We start from the raw sequence: 15,090 nt of genomic DNA, 5'->3' as shown, positions 1-15,090 counted from the left end.
TCCCTCCCAGTCTGCAGCCACTCAGACCCAAGTACCCAAGACCCAGAGGCTACAGTAATTAAAACTGCTCAGCCATTAGTTCAGGCTAACTACTAACTAGCCCTTACACTTAAACTCAGCCCATTTCTGTTAATCTATATGTTGCCATATGTTCTATGGCTTCACCTTGTGCCATTACATGCTACTCCCTGGACAGTGGACTGGCATTTCCTGACTCAGCCTTCCTCTTCCCAGAATTCTCCTTGTCTGTTTATCCCACCCATACTTCCTGCCTGACTACTGGCCAATCAGCGTTTTATTAAACCCGGTATACAAAAGCATTATTCCACAGCACAGTCTTACAAAATTACCATTCTCATTGGACACTGAAATAAAAGCCCATTAGGATCATGGGAAAATACAGTCAAATACAAGAAAGCTTAGGTGTGTGAAATTCGTAAACATTAAAGAGATCATCTACACCCATTCTGCAGAAATGCAGGCCATTAAGGATACTACCACAGACCTCCAATTGGCCTGTTTCTCTTATCAACTTTTAAGATAAAAGGCCAATGGGAGGCTTTCTGCAACTTTGAAAGATTGGACACAACACAATAGTAGATTGTACGGTAAACGGAAATATAAAATGTAAAGAGAAAATATAAGACAATGAACATGGAAACATACCACAGAAAAGCCAAGTATATAAAAAGTGGTTTTTGGAAATAAAAGTAAAAAGGATATAATTGTTTAATGATTATAATGGGTAGACAATAATTGTTTTGAGATGAAGTCTCATTATATAGCCCTGGCCAACTATGTAGACCAGACAGGCAGACTGGCCTAAAACTCACAGAAATCCTCCTGCCTCTGCCTGCTGAGTGCCGAGGTTAAAGGGTTGTGCCACTACATCCAGCTTGAGATAAAATGGATTTTCCCTCATATGTTCAAAAATAGTTTAGGGGTGTGAAAAGGAATAGCATTAAATCATTTTGTAGCATGTTTCTGAGGTAAATATGTACCTTTTTCCCCACTTAGATCACTTGCTGCCACAGTCAGTTTGGGCTTCCTATTGTAATTTCTTCATCCTTCTTCTCTCCTTTCAAAGAGAACTTTCATATATGTGTATGTGCAGCCTCTGCAGCTAGTCATCTCTCGGCGTGTAGAACCCTTAATTCAAGCCCCCTTCCCTGAAGTGTGCACCCCAGAGGATGGATGCTTCATCATAGTACACATCCTTTGTTTGTTTCTTTCTTTCCTTCTATTCTGCCCTGATCTGGTGCTGAGGGTTGTCCCATATATGGTAGGTGACTGATAGCACTTGGCTACAGCCTCAATTTTTGTGCAAAGTCTATTAAAAAGTAAAGTGCACAGATGTGGACAGTATCTAAATCTACTAAATCAAGAGAGGAGGATGGAGTACACATTTTAAAGAGTTCTCAGTGACTATAACAGCTCGCTCTTCTATTAAGATCTAAAGAAATGATCATGGAAATAAATGTCTAAGTCCAGTGTCCTAAAACCCTCCACTGTCTAAAGTCCAGTTCAAGACCTACGCTGCTCAGGGTCCGTCATGCTTCTTGCCCACGCCTTCTTGTTTCCACGCCTCTGAGCATCCACACTTGCAGTTCAGTAGGATCATTCCCCCCATTCTAATGTTTCTACGTCACATAGAGAATTTCTCACTACTTAAATTCATTTTTACATATTGTTTCTTCATAGCTTAACTATTTCCTGTTAACATTTCCTTAAAGGCAAGGATGGTATGAATTACTTGATGTTCTAGCCTCTATGCCCAGACTACTGCTATATTCTCAAAATACATTTGAGTAAAGAAACTACATATAAAATTCACTTTTTATGTAAATGTGGGCATGGTATATAATGACAGCACGACCTCTCTGACATATGGTTGAGGGGAAGGATTTTATTGTAGATATAAGGGGATCGCACAGCCAGAGGCATCTGAAAGAGTCCAGAGCAGAGAGAGAAAGTAGTGGACTGAACATGGCCAGTAAACTGAACCAGGCCATGAGAGGAGAGGTGGGGGAAGAGCTAGAGATAGACAAAGAGAGGGCGAGAGAAAGACAAAAGAGAGAAGAGCTGAAACAGCTGCGTTGTAAGAAGTGTAAGAAGCTGGGGGCAGGGAGCCCCTGGGCTGAAGGGGTGGACTGAGGAGAGCAGAGAGGAGCCAGGATGCCAGCATGGACTTTGGAAAGTATAACAGGTAGTTGTGGTATTGAGGGAGCCCAGAGGCCAGCATGCACTTTGGTATGCCAACAGCCACCACAAATGGCCATTTGTCCCTTCTGCCAGTGATAAGGGAAATGCCTTCTTTGGCAGAGGGGACTGGCCTCACAGATTCCTGAGGAATGCTGGCTTTTGTCTAACCTCCAGAAGTTGGACCTGAGGGGTATTTGCATATTACATTTTTTATTATTGTTGCTTCTATTTTATCAAATTATCTGCTTCAAGCATCCCATACTTAAATATTAAGATGCTCAACTACACAGGTCAATTTAAGTTCTTTACTTTTTCTTTTTTTTTTAAAGAAAAGAGAAATGATATATTCTTTGGCCTGGATAAATTTCAAGATAAGAGGTAGAAAATTATAGAATATCTAAATGGAGCTAAGGAGTGTATTATAAAATATGAAATGTTATTTACATTGGAGAACTATGGTCAACTCATGTGTTGACTCATACAAATAATACTCAACCCTGTCTATACAAATGCAACATCAACTTTATTGACAAGCATGTGATACTTTTGGTTTTATAGGGCATCTTTTAGCAGAATCAAAGTGGATTTTTCTTTCCATGCATCTGAAATGGGATACAGATAGTAGGCACTTACTGGAAATGGTTGATTAAGAGCGTTTGCCCTCAGGACTGTCCTTAACCTCGCATAACTTTAGAGAAACTTCAGTGTATCAGGACATAGCAGAGTGCTATTTCACTTAAATTTGTTGACATCAGTCCTGATTTCCTCAGCCGACCTTGCAGAACACAGAGTACTACTTTTACATAGGTTTCCTACTCATGCACATGTTCCAGAATGTATGACACATCAGTGGGCGCTGCTTTGTGATGCTGGTGTGACACCACAGGATACTCTCTGATGCATCATAAAATGCCCCAAATGTCTTCAGGGGAAATAATGCCAAGTTCATAGACTGAAAATTCTGAAGCTGATGACTTGGCATGCCCTCTGAGTAGCTCTGGTCTTCAGTGTGCTTCTGAAATAACAGTGGTAACATCAAGGATACCAAATGTTCACAGCACCCCAGGCTTTACGCTACACAGTGCATCCTCTGCCATGTATCTACTCAACAAAAACTAAGTGTTTTATTCCTGTTTTCAGAGGAGGATTTTGGGCCTTGAGATACTATATAACTTAACATGTAGTAGAATTTCTGTATGAAAACCTAGATTTATTCCAAGAACTTTTCTGCCCCATGACTAGGTTACGTAGCAGAAATATAAATGATCCCTCCCCAACTTTTCAATCAGAAAATGACCAAGTGAATATCCAACTTTTACTTCACAAAGGAAGCAAATTGGTTCTGATGATGAGTATCCAAAACTTGTATAGATCTTAAAAATAAGTAAGGGGCTGCAGGGACGGTTCAATGGTCAGAGCACTGACTGTTTTGCAGAGGACCCATATTTAATTCCCAGCACCCATATGGCAGCTCAGAGTTGTTTATATCCCCAGTTCCAGGAGATTCAATGCTCTCTTTCAGCCTCTGTTGGCACCAGGCACTAAGCAAGATATACATTCAGACAAAATACCCACTCACATAAAATAAAATATTAATAAATTTAAGCAAAAGAATGATCAAGAAAATAAGAAGTAAAAATGTGTTAAACCGCTTGATCTATCTGCCTTTTGAGCATAATTAAGTTATTGCTGTGCATTGTAAATAAAAGCAATATTTTTACTGGCTAACTGAAAATTAAAAGAAATTTAAGCAAACAAGTGGAATAACAAGTGACAACAAAGCTAGGCGACTAGAAATGTGTGTGTCGCTCTGTTCGCGGACCGTCTGAGCTCTGTGGGCAAGACTAAATCGTTCCGAGTTACAGTCGCCTCATCCACCAAAACGGAGGAAAGAACAGACTCCTCCTATTCCACCGCAGAGTGGGCAGGAGTACCTTCACCTTTATGCCCATGCTTGCCAGTCCTAAATCACATCTTTCCATCCAAAGTCCCTGCTCAGAAGGCCTCCCAGGGCCCTTCTCATCCCCCCACAGAGCTGTCTGTGATACCCACAGACCAAATTAAGCTGCAGCTTCCTTTCCTGGGGCACTATGGCACCCTCCTCTCTGCTTCAGTAGAATTGCTTAATCCTGTATGTGGCCCACACCACTGGGCACCTAACAAAGGAGGAGCCACTCACCCAATCTCCCTCTTGGAGATCCCCCCCAAAAGTAAACCGGGGTTAACACAAAACACATCTTCAGCAAACACTGAGTAGAAATGAAGACCCAGTTCAGGACTTCTCTGTATTTCATCCCATAAAGCCTGTGTTAACGGTTAACCCACTCCCTGTGATCATGCTATTTTGTTGTTCTTGTTTTTAAAAGAGAGAGAGAGAGAGAGTTTAAAACGTTTCTCAGAATTTAAAAAAAAAAAAAAAAACATGGTGAAGGACATTCTTGAAAAGGCTGTTTGGGGGCATAATGGGGAGAGCCATGTGTACCTCCAGGTCAGGGAAACTGTTTAGAGAATATACCTTGTTTTCATTAGGTGAAGAAAAATCCAGTTCTGAGCTGCTAGAACATGGAAGTTAATCAATGAAGCGACTTCCCCCTCCTTTCTTTTTTTAACCTAGTTAAATGCCTTCCTGGTTTCCCCATGGGTGTTTTCCAGTTTTCCATTTTGTTTCTCTTTTGAGTCGGTCTTTTTCTGCTAGCTCCAATAGGCCTCAAGCTTGCTCTGTAGCCTAGAGGGGCCTGGAAGTCAACATTCTCCAGCCTGGGTGCTTGAGTCACAGGCCTGTCATCTTTAGAGCCCCCTCTTAAGCTAGACATGGGACCTCACTGGCTTCTTTGAATTTGTACAGAGGCCTCCCCCACTCACCTAAATCACCATGCATACCCCTTTCCCCACCCTTGAAACTTTCTTCTGCCCAGCAACCCCCTTCTCAAATTTAGTGCTAAATCTCTACCAGAGTAGCAAGAGGCAGATTTCAGGGACAAATTAAACTGAATAAATCTATTGTGTCAATTCTTTCTCTCTGCTTTTTATACCTGCCTTTTATTTGCATGAAAACCCTGAAGTATAGGACCCCCACCCCCGCCAGGTAGGTATTAGTGAGACTGTGGAGGTAAGTAATTTTGCTTGGATTTGGGCTTCATCAGCCCAGTCTGACTTCTCCCAACAACCTTCTATTTCAACGTCCTCAGTGCCAGTGTCTGGCCATGTCCAGCTAAAATCTGAAGTGCCTAATTTGATACTGGTAAAAGGCCAGCAAATGTTGCTGTGAAAGGCCCTGGGGAGGGTGTCTGATTGATAACTGGGTCATTTTGGAGTCTTTCAGAGTCCAGGTGGGAAAGGGCCCCAGGCTTTGGAGAGGGTGTCTGATTGATAACTGGGTCATTTTGGAGTCTTTCAGAGTCCAGGTGGGAAAGAGCCCTAGGCTGTCACACAAACTCATCATCCTCCAACTCTTGTGGGGGTGCCATCTCTTCTGAGTTGACTTTATCCTTCTCAAGGTCTTCAAGCTAATGTCACTAAGTCACAGCTGCTCTTAAAACTCTATGTCCTAACGTGGGACTTTGCTACTTCAATCTCCTGGTCTGCCATCCGGCTAACATCAACGTGAGTGCAGAGCTTTTTCAGACCCTGTGACACCGGGGACTTTGGGGCTGTCAGCTCCCGGACACAACACCAGCTTAGAAGAGGAGTGGGACTGTTTCTCCCCGCGTCGACGGGGCTCGATTCCCACTTCCTCCGGGCTGCTGTCTGTCTGCCCGGGTTTGGGGGTAGTCACCTCCTGCCGCCTCCACCCACTGCCGGCCCGTGACGTCACGGGCGGTGGCTCCCGCGGGCCTATAAAGCAGCAGGTGCTCACCGCACCCTGGGTCCGCTCGCTCCGCTCCCTCCTGCCCCGCCGCCGACGCCCCGACGTCCCGAGCCGAGCCCGAGGCGCGGGCCGCTCCCGCCGCCCAGAGCCCGGCGGGCTGGGCCTCCCCGCGCCGGTGCTCGCCCGCTGTTCCGCGGTGCAGCTGCTCCCGCCGCCCGGAGCCGCCGTCGTGTCGCCACAGAGACCCGGACGCCGCCGGCCCGCGGGACCAATGAGAGCTCCGCTGCTGCCGCGGGCGCTCCCGGTGCTGTCGCTGCTGCTGCTGATCTTCAGCTCAGGTGAGCACCCGCCGCCTCCCGCAGCCGCCTGCGCTGCGGTAGCCCCTGACAGGCTGCTGTCTTTTGACGCCCCGAAATGTGTCCTGCTGGGGAGCGGATCCCCGCAGCTCGCTCCGCTGAAGTTGCTCAAGCTAGGAGGGTGAGAGAAGCCAAGAGGAGTCTGCAGCATGTCCCAGGGACCAGGCTGCCGGGGACCACCTACACTAAAATCCAGCTGATGGAGGACTAAGAGGTCCTTTTAGCCCAGCCTTTCCGTTGGCACCAGAGAAAACTGAGTCCAGACGGGTGAAGTAATTGAGAGTAGTTAATCTAGGAGGGCCTGAGGAGGCTTCATCGTCTTCTCTCTCCATCTCTCTGTCTAGTGATTTTGTTTTTACCTTCCTAAAGCGGACTCAAAGCGCCCTTAGAGAGGGGTTTGAAAGCACTGCTGCCAGTATCGTTTTTTGAGATTTGAGAAAAGTAAATAAAAGAAACAAAAGGAAAGAAAAAGCAAGGGCTGGAACTCAGGGGTCCCCAAATGTTACCAGGTGCCCAACTTTTTCTCTGATAATAATAATGGATAAAGATAGTGAAAATCCCTGTTCTTAGCCACCGCTGGCACCACTTCTTACACTGTGTATACAGTTTCAACAGGAGTAAACAAGTGTTAAAATGTATCTCCACATCCAGCATTGGCTAAAAGGAGGCAGGAGAAATTTGGCACAAAGGCACGCCAAGTTAGACCTGCCGTGAGAGGCTATTAGACATTGCCTGTTACGTGATTCTCCTGGGTTGACTTGGCAGGACTTTTTAAACTATGGAAATGAATGAAGGCTATCTGTGGAAAAGAAAACGCAGATAAAAGAAACTGTAATTGGAGCGGCTGAGTTTGCTTCTTGGCAAGCTGTGAAGTTGCTTTCATGAGTGACTCAGTCAAGAAGAAAAACAATAGCACACGTGCGATAGGATAGCTGCTTTGATCCAGGCAGGAGACAGTCTCGCAGCACGGCTCAGTGAATGGGACAAAAGCATTGAGACTCACGCTCATCCTCTCCCTGCAGGTCGTTATGTGGCTGGGTTGGACCTCAATGACACCACCTCTGGGAAAAATGAACCATTTTCTGGGGACCACAATGCTAGTGGACTTGCGGTCTCTGCGGGAAGTGAGGTCTCTACCATAAGTGAAATGCCCTCTGGCAGTGAACTCTCCACGGGGGACTATGACTACTCAGAGGAGTACGATAATGAGCCACAAATATCCGGCTATGTTATAGATGATTCAGTCAGAGGTGAGTGGAGGAGTCAGGAAAATGTTGTCTATGCCATGTAGTTTGATCTTAGCAACGTGGCTTCAGAAGAAATACGGTTTTCAAGGTGTGGCTATTGCATATCCTTTAAAGGGCTTTTGTAGGTTGCATCCTACAGGTCCAAAGCATTAACAAGAGTCTTATGTGTATGTTTAATCTTTGCAATTCTGGTAAGTAGAAAATATTATTCTTGTTTTACACAATAACTGAAGCTCAGAAAGGTTACGTGGCCCAGGGAACAAGCAGTTGAGTCAGAATTAGAACTTCAATCTGCTTGATTCCAGAGATTATATTCTTTCCAAATGTGCCACATGACCGCCATTCTGGGAGCATAGGTAGTCATTAACTATTCCTGTGGGCCTTGTAGCTCAACATTGTATCCCCTCCCCGACACTACCTGTCTTCAAATAACAAGCATTTTAGCACAAATAAGGGAACAGAAGAAATAATGACCAACCTCTAGAAATGTCAAAGAAACACGAGTATGTGTAGATTTTATTTTTATCCAAACTAGTGACCCCTCATTTTTTTTTTGGTTCTTATCAGACAGATCTTTAAAAAATACCTTTTCTTTTAAATGAGAGAGGGATAAAAGCTCACTGTCCCCATTTTACTTTGCATTTTGAGAGAAGAAGAGACCATTGATGAGAGTCAGATCTAGGAGTGTCTACCTTAGAGGCAGGACAAGTGATTCCAGAGTTCTTTAAGGTCTTTTAAGAGTTTCCTAGCAGCTTCTCCTCCCTCACCTCCTCCTCTACCATGTCCTCATCCTGCTTGTCCTCCTCCTCCTCTTCCTCCTCCTCTTCCTCCTCCTCTTCCTCTTCCACCTCTCCTCCTTCTCCTCCTCTGGGGTTTCCCAGAGCTGAAGAAGCGTGAGTGGGAATCCTAACGTAGGACAGAGATTGGGGCAGCAGGGGTAAACCTCAGTGAGCGTTCTACTTGAGTGCCTCAATGCTAATTGTTCTGTTTGTTTGTTTGTTTGTTGTCGCTGTTGTTTAATATATGCCATGGGAAAGGTGATTAGATTAGAGCATCAGTGTCCAGGAGCTGGTCTGTCAAAGACACGCTAAGCTATCAACACTTCTAGAGGCCAAACCAATTACTAGTGGGGCAGGTGGCCAGTGCCTAGGTTTGCAGCTCAGTGTATAAAGCTGAGACTGTTGGTTGAACTCATTTGAAAGGCTGTTTGCTTAAATGCCCATGGGTCTCCTGTCTGTTGTGACACTTCAGCACAGTGACGATTATTTGGCTTAGACTTCTAATCTACCTGAGAAAGTGAAGTGATATTCATTTAAAGCAGTTCTCCTAGAGGGCTTTTTCTAACTTGCTCTTTTTAATATTAGAAGAAAGTTTTTGTATGAATACTCCATGGCCACCTACTAAGCATTACTCCTTACTTAGCTTGTTAATGACCATAAAGTTACCTGCAAAAAAAAAAAAAAAAAAAAAAAATCCCTAATATCATTTCCTTAAGACAGAGACTCTGTTCTTGACACCCCTGTCAGCCTTCCACCCACATTTCTGCTGTGTTCTGGGTGATGGGTGCTTGCATTGCCCTTGGGGTCATGCTTTCTCTTCTGGGTGGTCTCTCTTTGCTGAATACTTGGTCATATACACCAATTGCAGGATCAGCACAACAAAATGTACGTTAAACAACTCAAACCTTCCCCTCCCTGTCTTTAGCATATAATTAACTACACCTTTCCTAGTCCTAAGGATTCTAGACCTGGTAAGTTGAGGTGGCATTCTGAAGCATCAGGCACAGCTATTTCAATGCCATTTTTAATAGCTTGAATGCCACTAAGAGCCCCCCCCCCCACCTGAAGGTATTTGTTGTTATTGTTTTCAATAATACAAATTTTCCAGTTCTCTCCACCCACTAACTTCCAGCTTAAGATAGCGAGCCTAGGACATGTACGGGGAAGTAAAATCAACAGATTTGTCTCATACCACATTTTAGTCAATGGCATTGTCCTTTTTCAAGAGACATTTTTGGTATAATAAAAACACACAAAAAGGTTGAAAGTGTCAGTGCTCAGGTGCCCGTCCCAGGAGATGTCTTCTCCACTGAACTATTTAGTCCTGTATCAGGTGAGGGACAGTGCCTCTCACAATGTGCATTCATAGGTAAAATAATGAAAGTAGCTTGCAACAGAGATTAAGTACTATCTGACGCAGACATTCTCTGCAGGTCTGGCATGTGTAGGTTGCATTAAATAACGAGGCAACAGTTGTTCTTGGTGCTGGGATTTCTGAGTCTCTTGTATCTCAAAGGATTCTTAAGGTGAAAAGAGAATGTTGACAGGCCATCTGACCTCAACTTGCCCAACAACTTGCTTTTTCTCTAGTGGAACAGGTCATTAAGCCCAAGAAAAACAGGACGGAGGAGGACAGGACTTCAGACAAACCCAAAAGAAAGAAAAAAGGAGGCAAAAGTGCAAAAGGCAGAAGACACAAAAAGAAGAAAAAGAGCCCATGTGACACCGAGTTCCAGAATTTTTGCATTCATGGTGAATGCAAATACATCGAGAACCTGGAGGTAGTGACGTGCAAGTAGGTTGAGAGCCACATGAAATTCTACATCTATCCCTTTCATGCCTGAAACCCCCACGGAAAACTGTGGACTTTTCCCATGTGTAAACCAAGAACCAGAAACTTCACTAAAAGATAAGATGGGGAATGTGTAGGCTTTGTGGGCCAATATGTCTGTACACCCAATTCAACTGTAAGCACTTAAAAGTAGAAAAAGAAAAAACAACTTAACTTTCAGGCTGTAAATAGTAGGGCAAAGAGGGTGTGGTTTTCTGACTACTGGTATAAACCATCATTTTATTACATAATATACATATATTTTAAACCTTTTTCTTTGCAAAAACAATTTTTTAAAAGAACCTTAAGGTATTAATCACACAACTCTTCATGTTGTTCTAACATCCCCAACCCCTCACAAGCCCCTAACACCAAATTAAATGAGAGTGGAATGTATTAACTGCAAAACAAGACATTGAAGTCATCAATTGGTCCTAAATGAGCACAAGGAATGCCTCACTGTGTCTTCTTGGAATATCACACTCGTGCCCAAACTAATCATACTTGTTCTTAAAGATCCTTAGCTAGAACACGTTCCATGTCTCATGATTTGCAGTACTGATGATGGTGTGGCCTTTCTGAGTTAAATTAAATGACTGTCATTAAGTGGTAGACTTGAGACATGCAGAACCTTTTCAACAATTATATTTATGAAATGTGATGTTACAGATGTCATCAAGACTACTTTGGTGAACGGTGTGGAGAAAAATCCATGAAGATTCACAGTGGGGATGACAGTGACCTGTCCAAGATCGCATTAGTAGCCATAACTGTCTTTGTCTCTGCTGTAAGCCTCACAGCTATTGGCATTATTGTCACAGTCCTGTAAGTACTCCACAACTTTAGAATTAACTCCTGTCAGCATTTCTACCAGGCCCTACTGTCATATCTTACATGAGTTGTTTTATAGCGTAAGACCCATGAGCAGAATATAATCAAACTTTGCATTAATTTGACTACTATCTACATGGCATATAAGGCCATCTTTCAGAACCAGAATATTTTTTAGCTTAAAAATTGATATTTTTATTACATATTATAGTTTTGATGATGGTTATTTCTTGAATCTCAGAAAGTGCTAGTACTGTGTGTGGATATTTTAAGCTTAAGCATAAAGCTTCTCAGAAACTAATTAGGGTCACATTAGGCTGATAGCCCCAAACACACTTCTTCCGAATTTAAAAAAAAAAATCCTGAGGGACTTTAGATCATGGCCAGGGAAAGCTATGTCTCTTCTCACAGTACAATGTAAAGCTCTGAGCTTGTCATTTCTTGGCATGGTGCTAATTGGTTTACAGTTGAGACCTATTTCTGTCCTTATTGGGTATAATAGTTTGGGAATGTACTAAGAAACAAAGCGAAACATTTCCTCCCAACGGCATGGTGTAGGCAGCAAGGACAAACTCTGTTACCATGGCCCTCCCACAGCTTCTTCCCTGGTTAACAGTAGATCACAGGCCTCACTTCAGGACCAAAGAATGTCTGCACTAGACTGTTCTGATGGGTACATCAGCATGATATTGTCTCTCAAACAGAAGCCACTGGGTAGGGGAAGCTGGAGGAGGGCCTGCATGTCTGTAGAATGACTCACAGCTGCCAGGGCTTGGGAAAAGCAGTGGATTAATTATTCTAATTTTAGGTCTTGGTAAATTACTTTAACAACTGGATTGTGTACATGGTCCATCACTGATGCTCTTCAGGATACAGGAGTTATCTCCTGCCATTGTTTATTGTTGTCTTAAATTCAAATCAGATAGTGATAAAATGGCAAGTAAAAGCTGTTTTATTATGCACATGGAGTTTGATGTGCAGTTTAAATACGTTTTGCACACATGGAATTTCTTCTAGTGCCCTAAGCCCTGTATGCAAATGCATTTAGGGAAGAAAAGAGAACCCCTGTGAACCACTATTATTTGTCATAGAAAAACAGAAAACAAAATGCGAGCTAAAGATGTTTCCCAATAACTGAACTTGTAGCTAGCTATTCATCTTTCAGTAGTCAGTAATCCTCTGGAAGAATATGGAGTGACTATCGTTTTTTTTTGGTGGCTCTCTGTTTTCCTTGTGGCAGTGCTGGAGATAGAACTTAGGACCTCACGCATGCTAGCCAAGTACTCAGAAGCTGAGCTATGTCTCTATCAGTTTCTGCTTTTTGAGACATAATCCATGTTTCCCAAGCTCTCCTTGAATTTGTGATCTTCCTGTCATGGCCCAGCTCCATTTTGTCACTGTTAAGAAGTGATTTTTTTTTTCTCTTTTCTCTCAAGTTCTTATTATAGTTTTGAAACATAATCAACACTAATCTTAAACCAACATTTACTGAATTTATTTTCCATAACCAAAGTGAATATTTTTCCTTAAAGTAACAAAGTTCTTTAGGGTTTAGTGCCAATGTGTGATGGGATGGTTCAGGAGTCACCGAAAGAAGTGGACAACATACTCCTGACTTTACACCCTGGGGTTTTAAAAATAGAATGTAGCAATAGATAAACTTAGTGGGAAACATTTGTTTTTAGAAATAAACAAACCACCAAGTGTTTTATAAACAGTCAAAAAAAATCTAGTAATGTAAAATCGCTTACTAGAAATTTAAATTCATTTCTGTATATTTGTTTATGTGCACAGAGTCCTTCTATCATATACCATCACTCCCAATGCTTAATTCTTCAGGAATAGCAACCAAAGACACAGATCTGTTCCACACTGCATGACAGTTTTCATTGTGAATATACACTTTCATTCAGTGTTCTCGAAATGTGTTTATATGGTGGTGGCAGCACACCCTGAGATTGGCCAGATACTGCAGTTGTGTTTCTGTGTTGGTGCCGTGCAACAAACCAACACAGGGTGCTTGTCTCTAAGAGGTCACAGGAGGAAAGTCCCCCTCGGCATGAAAATCCCCGTTGCACAGGTAGGTGACTTACTAACAGTAGTGTTCTGTGTTCTCCAAAGGCTTCGCAAACGCTACTTCAAGGAATGTGAAGGAGAAGTAGAAGAACGCAAGAAGCTTCGACAAGAAACTGGAAACGTGCACGTCATAGCCTAGCTGAAGACAGTTCAGGTTTGGCCACTAAAATGCACCTGTCAGTTAGATGCTTTAATTTTGAAAAAAAAAAAAAAAAAAAAAAGACAGCACTTGATCTCAAGGCAAAGGAGGAATCTCTTCTAAATTATGAAGGCACATGAACAGCTGTTTTTGGGAAATGTTATTCTTTGAGTAAGATTGACTTCAGGCTTATGAAAGGACTAAGTAGTTAGTCATTATTCAAAGGAATGTAGATGTGGGGGACTCCAGTCCTTTCTTGGAGAACGCAGTTCTTAATAGATGGAGGAAAACTGTGAGGGATCAAAGCATTGAAGATTGCAAAATAGAAGTCTGAAGTCAGGAACCGATGCAAAATGGGAGAACCAGTGGGACACACTTAAGAGCTAGGAAAGGCCGTGTACCCAAAATGGCCTTGTGAGCTGGGAAGAACTTAGGAAGTCAGGAGAGCAATTACGAAGAAAGATTGGCAATACTGATAGGTGAGTGGGTCATTTTTAGAAACAAAGAAGTGACCTCATTCCCATGACTGTTGCGTAAGACAAGAGAGTAATGACTGGGTGGGCTCACACAGTACATAGAGGGCCAAGGTTAGCTTATCATGTGAAAGAAGATCCTCTTTGAGACAAGAATTGGAGTGTTCCTTTAAAGAAATCGAGGGGCACACACTGAGAGTTTGGTAAATATCTATAATTTTACTTCTAAACAGGGAGAGCTAAGTGCGTTTTTGGGTAGAGAGTACATAGCAAACAGTTAATGAAGACTTCAGAGGAAGAGGGAGGCAGGGAGATGGATGCAATGCAAACTGATTCAGTCAAAAAAGAATTCATATCTCAGACATTTGGGAGGATAATGTGTCCCTTGTCCCCTTTTTCTGGTGGAGTTGTTACTTGAGATGATTGTTAAATACGATATTCCTATACACACCCTAAGTCTACTGAATCTTAAGTTCTATTTTCAATAAACATTCCAGATGATTATAACTCATGAAATGGGTAACTGTTCATGCCAATGTTATACTCAGTATTCACTGTATCTTCAAAAAATATGTCACTCATGTGCTTAGGCTAAGACTCAAGGCATACACAAGGGTGGAATAGGGTATTAATATGCTGTGCTGGCATGTGGTGGCTGCCTATTAACTGGTAGCTACTATTATTATACCCCTGGTACTAATTATCCTAAATTAACTGTATATCATAAATACTGAGACACTTAATCTTGGTTTCTAATTATGTCTAACAGTGTATATTTGGTTAGGAAACCTATTTTTCTTGACTAAAGTTGGTGTGAGTATTTGTAGTTTCCCACATAGTCATATAATTTAAGAAGAAATGAAAGATGAAGTTAAGCCAAGGTGGCAGTTTTCCCTGAGGACATCTAACATGTCTCCTAGGACATCCCAGAAAAATGAAACTGACAGAAATCCTGATTCTTAGAAATTTTTGTAAAGCCCTGCCAGACTAGAGCTTGTCTCTTACACTTTTCTCTCCTCACAGGGTAACAGTGGAGTCACTGCCAAGTCACAAGCAAACACGACACATGGGTCCTCCTTTTGACGAAGTGGGTGGAGCCTCCTGATGGTTTCGCCTTCCAGTTGTCACTTTTCATCACAGTCTTAGTTCTGTACATAAAGAGATGTGTGGACATAAAAGTATTTTTTCATGTTGTAAATAATTTATTTAATATTTAAGTGTTATTTATTTTATAGCTCATTAAACTTTTTTAAACAAACAGATTGAGAGTTTGAATATTAATTTTGAAGTCTCAATACTTCAGGGCACTTTTCTCCTAACATTTGATGTGGTCAATCATTTAAAAGAG

General features: G+C 42.4%; 1 protein-coding gene across 1 annotated transcript; it reads left to right on the top strand.

The window, feature by feature from the left end:
- The first annotated feature begins 6,281 nt into the window (after positions 1–6,281).
- Areg (amphiregulin) lies at positions 6,282–14,819 on the top strand. The gene is made up of 6 exons (XM_036200491.1): positions 6,282–6,348; positions 7,389–7,616; positions 9,983–10,187; positions 10,893–11,048; positions 13,176–13,284; positions 14,766–14,819. The coding sequence occupies exons 1-5, from the start codon at positions 6,282–6,284 to the stop codon at positions 13,267–13,269; spliced, it is 750 nt and encodes a 249-aa protein (XP_036056384.1). The 3' UTR covers positions 13,270–13,284; positions 14,766–14,819.
- The last annotated feature ends 271 nt before the right edge of the window (positions 14,820–15,090 follow it).

This window comes from Onychomys torridus, chromosome 10 (genome assembly GCF_903995425.1).
Source record: "Onychomys torridus chromosome 10, mOncTor1.1, whole genome shotgun sequence".
Classification (NCBI taxonomy): Eukaryota; Metazoa; Chordata; class Mammalia; order Rodentia; family Cricetidae; genus Onychomys; species Onychomys torridus.
This window is presented reverse-complemented; position numbering and strand designations above follow the sequence as displayed.

What these genes read in the sequence shown, in the direction of transcription:
- Areg (XM_036200491.1), top strand. Translation starts at nt 6,282, where the DNA reads ATGAGAGCTCCGCTGCTGCCGCGGGCGCTCCCGGTGCTGTCGCTGCTG. An exon ending in GCTGCTGATCTTCAGCTCAG is followed by an intron (nt 6,349 to 7,388) that starts GTGAGCACCCGC and finishes CTCTCCCTGCAG; the next exon opens with GTCGTTATGTGGCTGGGTTG. An exon ending in GGCATTATTGTCACAGTCCT is followed by an intron (nt 11,049 to 13,175) that starts GTAAGTACTCCA and finishes TGTTCTCCAAAG; the next exon opens with GCTTCGCAAACGCTACTTCA.